The sequence below is a fragment of the Eleutherodactylus coqui genome, chromosome 6 (assembly GCF_035609145.1).
Source record: "Eleutherodactylus coqui strain aEleCoq1 chromosome 6, aEleCoq1.hap1, whole genome shotgun sequence".
NCBI lineage: Eukaryota > Metazoa > Chordata > Amphibia > Anura > Eleutherodactylidae > Eleutherodactylus > Eleutherodactylus coqui.
This window is the reverse complement of record NC_089842.1, coordinates 124,730,223-124,745,043: the sequence shown is the minus strand read 5'-3', so window position 1 is coordinate 124,745,043 and position 14,821 is coordinate 124,730,223. Positions and strand designations below refer to the sequence as shown.

The window sequence follows — 14,821 nt, the reverse complement described above, 5'->3', positions numbered from 1 at the left end:
GAATTCACCATCACCCGTCCTCAGGCCAAGAGTTCCATAGTCTAACTGCTCTTACAGTAAAGAACCCCCTTCTATGTCAGTGCAGAAACCTTCTTTCCTCTAGACGTAGAGGACGCCCCCTTTTTACAGTCACAGTCCTGGGTATTAATAGATGATGGGAGAGATCTTTGTATTGTCCCTTGATATATTTATACATAGGTATTAGTTCGCCCCTCAGTCGTCTTTCTTCTAAACTAAATAATCCCAATTTTGAAAACCTCTCTGGGAATCGTAGTTCACATATTTCATTTATTACTTGAGTAGCCCATCTTTGAACCTGCTCAAGCTCTGATATGTCCTTCTTGAGTAGCGGTGCCCAAACTGTCCACAATATTCCATGTGTGCTCTGACCAGTAACGAGAAGGAACACTGTTCTCATCATGTGCCCCTAGACCTCTTTGATACACCTAATGATCCTATTTGCCTTGGCAGCAGCTGCCTGACACTGGTTGCTCCAGTTCAGTTTACAGTTAACTAAAATCCCCAAGTCCTTCTCCATATCAGTGTTTCCCAGTGGTTTCCCATTTAGTGTGTAATGGTGACATGTATTTCCCTACCCATGTACAGAAACTTACATGATCAGAATTTGTTAAATGTTGTATGATTTCATGGAGCAGTTATAAGATTTACTGTTTGTCACAAGTATGCAAAATTAAGAGTGAACAAATCTTATGCAGCATGTAGGCAACAGAGTTTTTTTTACCCAGATCCAAAGCCAGTTTCAGCCTTAGCCAAAAGGAGGGGCTAATTACTGAGGAGTCACAAAGGGGGACCTAAATACTGTTGGGCCATAGAGGGGGCATTATTTCTTTGCATTGAGCACAGTGTGGGAACTGTAATTGTGTAGGAGGCACTGACAGGAGCATTTGAGGGGGCACAGTATGTGTTGTAATTCATTTTAGGGCTTACAGTGTATTATTTATTTCAAGGGCAGAGTGTTTTATAATAAATTACATTGGCTAGAGTGCATATTATAATTTATTTCTGGGGGTGTAGTGAGTAGTGCTATTTTCAAGTGCACTGCTATTATTTTCAGGTAAGCCAAAGATGTCTAGGCTGAAAACTTCACAAAGGCAGTCATGAAGGTCTGGACCAGACAGAGAAGAAAAGGAACACGTCCAGAAGACGTTACTTGTGAGTCACTCAGTGACATTGTGTACTCTGCTTTCGACTGTGTCACATCAGTACTGCATTCACATGTAAGGTGTGCAACATTCTTGATTGAAAAACTACAACTCTCAGCATACCCTTACCATTGTTCAAGTCATACTGCCATCTATATTTTTACATGCTAAAAACTTCAATAGCAACTAATGAGTTGCCAATAAAGTTTTAGTATGCAAAGTATACCAAAGCATTATTGGCAATCCAAGTTTAAATATGACTCGCCCATTCTGTCTTTCATTCTCTTGTAAGCTAGACATGTCTCTTTAAGCTAGCTCCAATGTAGCTCCTGAGTTTCCAGCTGGGCAATAACTTATTAACATGCAGCATCTACTAACTGTCACACTCCCTTCTGTCAGAGGTTCGAGTTTTGGTCCCCTACCCACGGTACTACATTCAGGAGAATGAGAGAGTGTGACACTGTCAGAAGAAAACGTTCTTTGATGCCTCGCCATTTGGAGAAGGACAGCAGATGGGGCCACTCTGAGGTCCACAGAGAGGAGTTCACTATTACTAATGAGGGCCACAATGGGGGCACTATACTAATTGGGGGTCACAAAGACGGATAGTATTACTAAAAGGGGCCACACTTTAGTACAAGGGGCCTTAGAGGATAGCGCCATACTATAAGAACGATAACAGTCAGTTATTACATTATTCATACATTTACAGATGGAATAATGGAGATAAAATTGCACATTGTGTTAAGCCACACCCCTTTTTAAGATTGGCGGGTATTTTTTGGGTGAAAAATGTGTCAACCCTAGGAAACACTCACATCATTCAGCAGTGTTGGTCACGAGTGCCTACTACTCACTATTATTATACTAGGTTCTTTTCTACTGAGGTGCTGTTAGTGTTGTTTTAAACTGAGCACTGTAGCCTATTTCTAGACTATACCATGCGATACTATTTTAGGTGTTTAACACTAAGGCACCACAGGGTCAGTGCTATTTTAGGTTCCCTAATGAACCTGCACACAGTCAGGAGAAATATATCAGAAACTTTTTTTTATCTCCCAGTGTTATCTCCGTGCTACAGAACCTTTTAGTCTTTACTATTTTGGTGTTACATTCCTGACAATTGTGGTTTTAGACATTCCTTTTTCGTATTGTAAATGGCAATATAGACCTGTGTACATTTTTGGTGTTGTATATGTATCTTGTGTGTGTTTATTGTCTTATTTCTCCAGTCTGGAGGTTATGGCAGTACAAAGGTCAGGGTTGCCTATTTTGGGGTGGCTACTCTGATAAGGTATATTTTCATTAATGCACAACAGGATACAAACAATATATTTTTGTTTTGTTTTTGGTGCTTCAATTAAGATACAAGGGCAGCATCTCCTGCACAGAAGGTACCCTGTCAGACATTTGTGACACCATTTCATCTACAAGGTAGGTGACTCAGGTACCACTATTTTGCGGATAGGGGTAATGTCCATCCCTACAGGCACAGCTGAATCTTCACATTTGCCTAAGGTGCACATATTTTTAGAATATAATGTTTCTACATGCAGATGAAGTGTAATAGAGCAATACAGCTCTCATAGGATTCTTCTAATGTATAATTGGAACAAGATACCTGCTTTTCTCTTAATACACTCCCATTCCGAATAGCTGTCTAGATGCTCCAGTAAACGGGAACAGAGCCGCACATTCCCCACATAATCAAGCAGGACGTCAATAATGGGACCAGCCCAGCGACTTAACTCTGGAGTGGAAACCATCTCACAGAACTGTAATAATGAGAGCAAATCATTGACAGGTTCAGTTAATTTGAAACAAATATGGTAGTTATATTCTTGTATATAGGAAGCAGTATTATAGTAGTTATATTCTGGTACATAGGGGGCAGTATTATAGTAGTTATATTCTTGTACATAGGGGGCAGTATTATAGTAGTTATATTCTTGTACATAGGAGGCATTATTATAGCAGTTATTTACTTGTACATAGGAGGTAGTATTATAGTAGTTATATTCTTGTACATAGGGGGCAGTATTATAGTAGTTATATTCTTGTATATAGGGGCAGTATTATAGTAGTTATATTCTTGTACATAGCAGGAGTATAATAGTAGTTATAGTATTATAGTAGTTATATTCTTGTACATAGGAGGAAGTATTATAGTAGTTATATTCTTGTACACAGGAGGCAGTATTATAGTAGTTATATTCTTGTACATAAGGGGGGCAGTATTATAGTAGTTATATTCTTGTACATAGGGGCAGTATTATAGTAGTTATATTCTTGTACATAGGAGGCACTATTATAGTAGTTATATTCTTGTACATAGGAGGCAGTATTATAGTAGTTATATTCTTGTACATAGGGGACAGTATTATAGTAGTAATATTCTTGTACATAGGGAGCAGTATTATAGTAGTTATATTCTTGTACATAAGGGGGGCAGTATTATAGTAGTTATATTCTTGTATATGGGAGGTAGTATTATAGTAGTTATATTCTTGTACATAGAGGGCAGTATTATAGTAGTTATATTCTGGTACATAGGGGGCAGTATTATAGTAGTTATATTCTTGTACATAGGGGGCAGTATTATAGTAGTTATATTCTTGTACATAGGAGGCATTATTATAGCAGTTATATTCTTGTACATAGGAGGTAGTATTATAGTAGTTATATTCTTGTACATTGGGGGCAGTATTATAGTAGTTATATTCTTGTATATAGGGGCAGTATTATAGTAGTTATATTCTTGTACATAGCAGGAGTATAATAGTAGTTATAGTATTATAGTAGTTATATTCTTGTACATAGGAGGAAGTATTATAGTAGCTATATTCTTGTACATAGGAGGCAGTATTATAGTAGTTATATTCTTGTACATAGGCACAGTATTATAGTAGTTATATTCTTGTACACAGGAGGCAGTATTATAGTAGTTATATACTTGTACATAGGGGCAGTATTATAGTAGTTATATTCTTGTACATAGGAGGCACTATTATAGTAGTAATATTCTTGTACATAGGGAGCAGTATTATAGTAGTTATATTCTTGTACATAAGGGGGGCAGTATTATAGTAGTTATATTCATGTACATAGGGGACAGTATTATAGTAGTTATATTCTTGTATGTAGGAGGCAGTATTATATTGGTTATATTCTTGTACATAGGAGATAGTGATATAGTAGTTATATTCTTGTACATAGGAGCAGTATTATAGTACTTATACACTTGTACATAGGGAGCAGTATTATAGAAGTTATATTCTTGTACATAGGGACCGGTATTATAGTAGTTATATTGTTGTACATAGAAGACAGTATTATAGTAGTTATATTCTTGTACATAGGGGGCAGTATTATAGTAGTTATATTCTTGTACATAGAGGGCAGTATTATAGCAGGTATATTCTTGTACATAGGGGGCAGTATTATAGCAGGTATATTCTTGTACATAGGGGGCAGTATTATAGTAGTTATATTCTTATACATAGAGGGCAGTATTATAGTAGTTATATTCTTGTACATGGGTTAGTATTATAGTAGTTTTATTCTTGCACATAGGGGACAGTATAGCTTGGACTGCCATAAATGGGACCTGAAGCTGGCAGGTCAGACTTATGGCAGAGAAGAACAAGTACAGGCAATATACTACCCTCCATTCTCAGGACAGAATTTTGTCCTGAAACTATACGGGGTGCTATAAGGCGAGCAAGGCTCAGTTTATAAACAATCTGTAGAAATATACAAGTGATTAAAGAAAGAAACGGATAACGAATATTACAAATACAGATAAAACAAGTCCTTACTTATAAAAGCCAGAAACCTCCAAAAAGCAGCTGGAAGTTGTAAATGACTTTCTATGTACTGCAGAGGAGCACTTCAGGGTCCTGTACAGTACATACAATGTACTTTGTCACTTTATGGTAAGTGTGGTTTCAAGTTTCGATGGCCAGAAAAGGCCATTGTATTTTGAAAATATTGTAACATGAGGAACTTCTTGCTTCCATTCACTGACAGTGAACAAACAGTTTAAATATTCATATTACAGTTTGGCTATACCTGGACAATTTTCAGTTGTTTATTGTCTTGGGGTGTATCATTCTGCCGTCTGTGTACTTCAATTGGAGGGTGCGGGCCATTTCCGTATTCACAAGTGAAGCAGGAATCTGCATCGCCCCCGAAATCCATGATGTACTTCAGCAGGCTTAGATACTTCATGGAGAACATGATGGTGGCTGGGAAGGAAGTTGGGTGGCTGGAGATATAAGCATTTATATTTGCCCCGTGATCGATAAGCATCTTCATGGTGGTCACGCAGCCATGTCGTATGGAAATCAGCAATGGATTGATAATATCAACATTGGCGTTGGCTCCGGCTTCTAGCAACAATTTAGTTGCATAAATATTGTTGTTCATAACGGAAAAGTAAATTACGGTGCTGCGCCTGTCCTCGTACAGTCTGGCTCGATCATGAGATAGGGTGAAGTTGACATCATAGCCTGCATTGATGAGCTCTTCCAAGATGTCGTCATTATTGCGCTCCGCTGCTATGTGTAAGGGGCTTATCCCGCTCCTCTTCACCCGCACGCGACTCGTTACTGGGATCAACATTGAGACTATGCTAAAATATACAGAATGTAAAACATGTGACAGCAACTGTCAGAATACTGTATGCACAGACAATTACAGAATTGTAATTAAAAACATGATAAGAGATAATGCTCGAAGATAATAATCAGCAATGTGATACATAGCTCTGAATTAAAACAAAACATCTGCGATTCCAGATCACATACTTTCCAGCGGTCCTGATTTTCTAGGAATGAAAAATTGGCTTTTTTATACTAAATGGTATTTTGATGCATCCTTGGTGGAATAATATTAAATTGTCCTGTCATTTAGGGTTCAAATGGTGGGATTCTGAGAAACTAAAGCAACACTCTGAACTAAAGGGGTTGTCCAGGATTAGAAAAACATCTCATTTTTTTGCAAAAACATGGCCATATCTGCTTATGGGTTAATTTGGGGTAATTTGCTTTGGTTTAGCTACAATACAAGCCCGTGCACAGGGGTGGCACTCCGCTATCTCCATCAGTCCCACAGACGTTGAATGGAGCAGCAGCACGAACAGGGATTTGGTGGGGGTTACAGTGGTGGGACCCTCAGCAATTAGACTCCTAAGTTGGCTTTAGACGGAATGCTTATTTTTACAAAAATCATTCAAACAAATGAAAGTGAATGATAATCATTTAGTTTAAACACGAGCCAACAACTGAATGAGGAATGAGAATTGTGCGTTTTTTCATTCAGTTTTAGCTGGTGTAAAAATTATCAAAGATATGATAGCTTTTAATGGCTAACAAAAATACATGATGTTATTGCAAGCTTTCGAACCTCTCAGGATTCTTCTTCAGGCTTAATCCTGAGAGGTTCAAAAGCTTGCTATAACATCATGTATGTTTGTTAGCCATTAAAAGGTATGATATCTAGTGTTTCTCAATTCCAGTCCTTGGAGACCCCAACAGGTCATGTTTTCAGGATATCCTAGGGTAAGAACACCTGTGGGAATGTCTGAGGCACAGACAATAATTACATCACCTGTGCAACACTGAGAAAATCCTGAAAACATGATGGGGGGCATGAGGACTGGAGTTGGGAACACTGTTATATAGAAAAGTAAAACACTGAACGAGAAGTGAAGGAGAAGTTCAAAATTCCCAATAATGATTTGCCTGTTTAAGGCTAATTTTACATGGGTGAGTGTAATATAGGGGCGTGAAACTTGTGCTCACCAACGTGCAATGTCCCCGCGGATGCGAGGCATTTTTGTGCTAAAGACACCTCACATCACCTCAGGGAAGTAGCAATTTCGCGGTGGAGGATCATGGAGCATCGCCTATTGTTTTCAATGGGAAACCTCGCATTGCACTCGCATGTACCTCGCATGCTGTGCAATGCCTTGCTGGCCCCATGGAAAACAATGGACAATGCTTTCTGAGGGTACACCTAAGGATAGGACATGCCACAATTGTTTTCCCCACCGTTCATATTCGTGCATATTGCAACACTCACAAATCTCGCACGATTTTCTCGGCCGTGTGAAAACAGCTTAAACAGGCTAGCCGAGTGCGAATGGGTCAGTGATGATGTCACCAGCTTGTACAGTCGGGCAAATGAGAATCGTGAGGTTCTCGTTCAGTGTAAAAGGGCCATTATCCTGCTGATAGGTGATAAGTGTTTATTCTGGACAATGAGATGCAGTTCCTTCAGCTACTCCGAGATACAGTAAGACATATAGCTCTGACATAACAAGTCAGACAGATGAAATAATGAATTAGATTATAGAGGTAATATATCAGTCTCAGCTTTTCTTCCCCAGGTCTCTCATACTTTTCATAGGTAATCTTTACTATAATGCTATATAAACTAAGTGACTTGAATCAGCAATGGCAGACCACCCCTGTGACTTTAATGCCCGTTCTCCATGTGTTCCTCAATGTGATATGGATGTATTTAGTTGTTTAAACAACAACGTTCCAGATTCCTGAGCGGTGACATCAGACCCCCCGCGGACGCAGCACCAGCGCGCTGTTAGTGTTAGCAGTGCCAGATGTATTAGTCAGTGTGTGCACAACCTGTCAGTCTAATCTCACTTTTCTCATGTTTGAAGCATGCAAAATGTTTTTTGGGGGTCAGAGTTGATAGGTGAGAGGGGTATGTGGAGGAGGGGGGACTTACTCATCATTGTCACGTTTCTTGGCTGCAATGTGAATGGGCAAAAATCCATCTTTATTTTGTTTGTTGGCGTCAGCTCCTTGCGACAAGAGGAACTCAACAATGTCATCGTGCCCATTTTTGCATGATTCAAAGAGGGCGGTGGCACCGTCATTGGCTTGGGTGTTTATGTCAGCGCCTGGTAAAAAAGATAGACAATCTTTGACAAGTCATTATCCATCTCATTCCTAATTTTTATTTTACGAAAATCTAATTATGGCCATAAGAGATGGAGTACAGCCAGGACTCATTGCCCCCTTTCTGACAATTTGGTCTTGACCTGAAGTCTTAAGTAATTAGAGCAGACTGGTTACTAGAAACAGTTTCTCTGCAAACCTCACTGAAAAGGCTGTTTGTTAGCCTATGTGTTACTAGCAAGTAACTACTGCTGGAATTCCATCAAGGGTGGAAGCAAGTGAAGGAACCTCTGCACCCTTTCCTCCCATCTTTCTTTCCAGCTATCAGTTTCTAAGAAAGTTGGGTGACAACCAATATAGTGGCCATCACAGCTTCCACATAGGTTGTACTCCTGTAAGAAGATGCAGGTCGTGGATGATGGTGGACAGATGGAGACAAAACACAGTTTTATGCGGCAACTCAAAAACTTTACTATGCATGTTATTTACAGTTAACTCCATAGGAGGGCACAATACTTAAAGCCTTGCCCAAAACAGTCCTGTCCAACTACAGTTAACAATCGGGCCTAACGTTTGTTCTCTATAGCCTCTCATACAGGGCCTTTTTAGTGTTTTTGTCCCACGTTGAACTTCCTTGCTACAGGGGCAATGCTCTCTAGATTGTTCTGGCCAGGCTCTCTATGGCAACATCCACTTACGTCCACGCCTTAGCGGTCTCTATGCCCGGGCACTCAGCTCTTCCAGTGGAACTGCTGAACACTTTGGCAATGGCTCAGCACTTGACAGGATTATCTCCACAATGCCAGCTTTGTTGCTCCTTCTACCACAATAACCTTCTCTGCACTCTATCCACTGAAGCACTTTGCTCAGCTACTCCGCATCTCATGGCACACACTGCACAAGCATACTGCAGTCACATATGGTAGGTCCTTTCAGCAGGGTGGTCATCCTTACCCTGTCACCTCTCTGGTTAGCCATATCACTGGTCATCTCATGGTACAGACTACCTCTCTTCCCTTGCGCAGGTGCTCTCTTGCTCAAGACCCAATCGCTCGGTCATCTGTGGCAAGCCCTCTAGTCTGCTAGGGCCCTTGCCATGCTGTAGATCAGCACAGCAGCTGCTGCACAGACTTTTACAGAGGCCCCTTTTGCTCATAGGTATCAGCTGGGATACTCATTGATGGCCTGAACTCTCATAGGCCTCTCAACTGCTGGACGAACATCTTACTTTGGGCAACAATGATTACCCTAGGCCCCTACTGCACCTCAGTATGGGGATGCGGCCACATGTGAGGCCTACATCGCTTTTTTTTTGCTGATGGCCTCCGCCACTTCAGCTCCTGCTGCTGTCTGAAACTGTGCCACACTCTGCTCAATGGCACCTATAAATACTGTCCTCGCCTATAAGTTAATGTCACCATGGAAAGACTGGACACTTCCCTATTTATCCCCTGAACTCTTGGGCCACTGAATGCTAGCCACGTCACCTTCAATATGATAGCCAGGGGCAGACCTCACTCATAGCTGCTCAAGTGGTCACATCACTGAATAGGATGAAACTATCGTCCTGGCCTACAGAGCTCAGTGCAACAGCGGAGGAGCAGGACAGCGATGCTCCTCTACCACTTATGCTTCGTTTACACAGGGTGGATTTTCCGCAGACTTGCTGCTTTTTCTCCGCACACACAATCTGCAAGCAAAATTTTGCTTCCAGGTTGAGTTGAACTACCACTTTTATTAATGTGTGTTTTAAGTGATTTTCCATACGGAATTTCCACAATAGAAATGAGCATGTGGAATCAGCTGCAGATTTCGCAATTTCCATTGAAGCCTATGGATCTACAAATCCGCACTGCAACAGCATTTCCATACAGTGTAAATGTGTAAATTTTCATCAACATGAGAACCAGATTTTGCAACACCACATTGACTTGGCTTATACTGTAAATACTGCAGATTTTCTGTGTGGCAGGTCAGCGTGGAAGAAGAGTAGCAAACTCAGCCTTACAATTACCTAGCTATTCAGCTATACAGGACTTGGGCATTTGTCACAGCATAAGTATCAGATTTAACATTCAGCAGTCTGGGAAAGCTTGGTGACAATCTGGTGTGAAGCTGTAAGGGCAGCCAGATTGGTTGTAACTAGAGATGAGCGAGCATACTCGCTAAGGGCAATTGCTCGATCGAGCATTGCCCTTAGCGAGTACCTGCCCGCTCGGGAGCAAAGATTTGGCTGCCGGCGGTGGCGGCGGGCGGGGAGCGGCGGGGAGAGCGGGGAGGATTGGAGGGGAAATCTCTCTCTCCCTCTCTTCCCCCTGCTCCCCCCTGCTCATGGCCGCAACTCACCTGTCACCCGCGCCGGCAGCTGAACCTTTTCTTCCGAACGGGGAGATACTCGCTAAGGGCAATGCTCGATTGAGTAATTGTCCTTAGCGAGTATGCTCGCTCATCTCTAGTTGTAACCCAACTTTCCCTGAAACAGATATAAATAAGAAATGGCTGAAGAAGATTTTGAGCAGGCATTGAGTGGAGCGTGTCTTTTGTGATAGTCTCGTCATTATCTTTAGCTTCGCCACCTACCACATTTGACGATGTAACGCAAAGCCTCCAGCTGTCCGCTCTGCGCTGCCACAAATAAGGGGGTGATTCCGTAACAGTTCTTGGCTTCAATCTTTGCTCCTCCCTTCACCAAGACATCAATGATATCCAGAGCGTTCCTCGCCACCGCCTCATGCAGCGCCGTCCAGCCCTGGTTACACCGGTGATTTACATCAGCCCGGTACTCAACCAGCATCTTGACAGCATCGGTGTTCTTCCGCTCACTTGCTGCAAAATTAGTATAATGTGAGTTATAATGAGACATTAGTCAATATATCTAAGACTATCATGTGTGATACTGCTTAATGAGCTGACGTATGTAAGCTTATTATGTGTAATACTGTCTAATAGGTCTCAGTATCTAAACCTATCAGTGTGATACTGTCTAATGAGCTGATGTATCTAAATGGTCCTTTTTAGTTGAATTCTTGGCCTGATGTAACAAGTGCCGATCAGCACACACGTTGATTGGCGCTTGTTTAATTTTCTTTCACATCATTGACTCATGGAGGCGGACAATCACTCTTACAATCATGCGGCCCATGGGCTGGCTGTAAATCTCTCCGTTCGCATGGGGAGATGTACAAGTGATCACAGAGCGCTTTTATGCATAGTGAAAGCCAGCAATCAGCCGAAGAACAAGCCTTCGCTCATTCTTTGGCTGATCATTGACAGCTTTACATGGCCCGATTGCCGAGCAAACAAACGCACTCAGGCCATGTAAAAGGACCTTAAAGGGAAACGGTTACCTTGGAGCAGCTAAGTTATGGCGCTTTTCCAGGAGATGATGGGGAAATGTGATTTTTATGGTTATATCATCTCACTGTGGTCTGAGAAGAGTCAGATTTTCAGACCGCGCAATCTTCACCGGCGGACATTGCGGGAACAAGGAAGTGATTGACTATAAAAGACACAATGACCTCCCGACACAACATCCTAACTTAGTTTATGGTGCTGTTCCGAGGTGACAGGTTCCCTTTAAGTCTGCCTTGTATAATACAATCTGGCTGAGCGGCTAAATCTAATCTTATCATGTGTAATACTGCTAATTAGCTGATAAATGTAAGCCTATTGTATGATACTATGTAATGAGCTGATGTATCCAAGTCTATCATGTGTCATATGTAAGAGGGAAGGACTGCCTGTGCAACCTTAGGGTGCGGGCAGACGAGCGTAGGCGTATTTACGTCCGCACGAGCGCAACGTATAATCGCCCGAGAGAACGTTTTTCACCGATCACGACCAGAGCTAGAAAGCGTATTATCGTTTGTTCCTACTTTGCAAACTATCTTTTCGGCCATCGAATATGCGTTGGCGCGTATTTCGGTCGCATATGTTCCGGTTTTTTTTCGGGTTGCCGTTTTTACGCGCCGTAAAATCGCCCATGTGAACGAATACATTCGAAACCATTGCCTCAGATGGTCACGTATATACGTTTGGTCTCAAAAACGCGCCGTTTATGCGCTCGTGTGAACGCACCCTTATGCAGACACTTGCAGAGGCAGGTGATGGTAATTTAGGTCCCGCCCCTCCGGTCCGGGACCCACCTGGGAAGGGGAGTAGGGAGGAAGAAGTGACCAGCGCTAGCAAGCGTCAGTCTGTAAGCTTTGCAGCACTGCACCAGAAGGCAGCCCTGCACCGGCAACAGCCATGGACAGGGAAGAAGGGGAGACAGGGGAGATTTCATCGCCAAACGCACAACATTCTACTGAAGCCTTTAGAAGGCTGAAGAGGCGGATTCACTGCATGTCACTGCCCAGAAGACGCGGACCAGATAGGGAAAATGGGGGGCTAAAGCCCATCCCCAGAGCCTGGGAAGATTTTGGTGCCACAGGGCGCACAATAAAAGGCCTCCGACCTGCATCACAGCAGGCAGAGGAGAGAAGACAGGCAGTTTTTACCGTGTATCATGCGTGCGTTGCATGGACACATTATACAGGATGAATGGAATCAATGAATATCAATGGACTTTCATTGATCTATGCACACCGGCATGTGGACACTGCGTATCAATACGTAAGAGAAATAAATCGCAGCATGCTCTATTCTCTGCATACGTATGTAATATGACCCCCTAATACTTGTATAGGCTGCGTAAGAAACGCCATCTGTATGCAATACATTGTTTACAGGCAGCATTGCCATACTCCATAGGAGCGGACGAGTACTTTTACACGTTACGTATTTACCGGAATTGACACTTGTAACAATAATTTCAGAGCAGGAAATGAAAACAAAAATTCCCACTGCGCATGTTTGTGAGTGTGTGAAACGCGGGCATGCGCAGTGCCATATGCAGTCATAAACGCTCTCTGTGAACCCACACCATTGTACTCATATGGCCGTGGGCATGAGCCCTTACAGTGGATTGTAGCCTACAGCCCCAGACATGCAAGAACAGTTCAATGACGTTAGCATGTGCATATTAAGAACATCATGACGGATGAGTTTGGAGTGAGGGAGTATCTCCCCGAGCGACTGCGACATATGGCTGCGAGAGAGCGTTTATGGTTACCTATGTTAGTCAGTGAGTGACGGCGAGGGTTGTGACGCCATGTTTAAGTTGGCAGGTGTACTACAGTTAGTGAACCATGTGATATGTAATGATGTACGATGTAAAGTAGATTGTACCAGGGGACAGGGTGCTTGCAGCAATACGTGCAGAGGAAAGTCTATGTGAAGATGATGGAGATGTTGTTTGGCAGCTATGGTGTGCCTCCAGTGATGCGGAGCTCCTAAATGTAGTGACAAGCTCTGGCACCTACAGTGCATTAGGCTGACGTGCAGCGGACCTTTGAAGTGCCTTATCTCCCTACGGTGCACGGAATCCGCATGCCGCAGAGTTCTGGGAGAATAATGTGGAGATATATGCTACACATGTTAATTCCGGTTAAATACGTAACGTGTAAGTACTCATTCAGTCCTATGGAGTATAAGCAACTAATTACTAGCTCGTTAAGAAAAAGTTTATCAAAAGAAGGAAGGCTGTCTCAGTCCGTCACCCTGCGCTGTACACCACCTGCTTCACATACTGTCCTGCTGAGCTGATATATCTAAGCCTAACATGTGTGATACCATCTTCCACGCAGAAGTAGCGGACCTGAGCCCATTCTATGTGTTGAATTTCAGTTGGAGATGATACTACATGGTTTTACCTTTGTACAGAGGGGTTTCCCTGGCCTTGTTCACAATATCCGGCTCAGCTCCAGTTTGTAGCAAAAACTGTATACAATCCAGGTGTCCGTGTAGAGCAGCGAGATATAGCGCCGTCTCCTCCTGCAGAGTCCGCTGGTCAATCGTCGTAGGATATGCTGTATAAAGCGCATGTTGTCAGGTTTAGTGCATCTTAGTTTTAGCTTTTGAAAGGTCATTTGTGTATTTCGACTTCGCAAAATCCATTTTTACTAAAATATTTACAGTTACCTATAAAATGACTGGTAGCCATACGGTAACAAATGGTAACCCACACAGTGACAGGCGGTCATACAAAAGCAGTTTTCCTTCAAGAATAAGCTAAATAAACTAAATTCAAGGTTCAAACCTTTAAGTAAAAGCTTCAGACATCGGAGGGAACCATAATAGGCTGCCTCATGCATCGGCAGCCAGCCATCTTTGTTGGGCTCGCACAGTCTTTTCCCGGATTTCATGAGATTATGCAACGCTTCCTCGTCTCCTTTCATGATCATCTGCTCAATGGGGTTCCGTTCTCTATGAGAGAAAAAAGGCCAACATTAGAGGAAAGCTCTGGGAAGGAGCAACAGGTATTTTGCTGGCGTCCAACATTTGAAGCATCCCCATGTACAGTAGTTGCCCAAAAACTCTATGTAACACGATTTTTGTTCCTAGGTTATAAATGTCATTTCCTAATTGATTCTATCATAAAAATATGGAAAAAGTTTGTTACAAAGTCAGCACATTGAAAGGTTAAAAATGGCCTATTTTCATTAAGAAAAATTACAAACTCTTGGGTTTCAGGTAATAGAAAGATAAAAAACATTATATATCAAACCAACCATATATTTTTACCAAAATGCTACAAATAGATGAAAAGGAGCCTAGAAATGTGTACTTTTGCGAGATTTGCAAAGGTATGTCAAATCGTTTTCATGGACTAGTCCCCCATCATGTTTTCATTGT

The 14,821-nt window shown here is 42.2% G+C and overlaps 1 protein-coding gene across 1 annotated transcript in view; it reads right to left on the bottom strand.

Moving 5' to 3' along the window:
- Positions 1–14,821, bottom strand: part of ASB2 (ankyrin repeat and SOCS box containing 2) — a 64,777-nt gene that overhangs the window by 5,355 nt on the left and 44,601 nt on the right. The window contains exons 4-9 of the mRNA XM_066607513.1: positions 14,226–14,392; positions 13,840–13,995; positions 10,667–10,912; positions 7,914–8,088; positions 5,235–5,796; positions 2,785–2,938 (exon numbers count right to left, since the gene is read on the bottom strand). Of these exons, the coding sequence (XP_066463610.1) occupies positions 2,785–2,938; positions 5,235–5,796; positions 7,914–8,088; positions 10,667–10,912; positions 13,840–13,995; positions 14,226–14,392 (1,460 nt within the window). The remainder of the gene's footprint in view (positions 1–2,784; positions 2,939–5,234; positions 5,797–7,913; positions 8,089–10,666; positions 10,913–13,839; positions 13,996–14,225; positions 14,393–14,821) is intronic.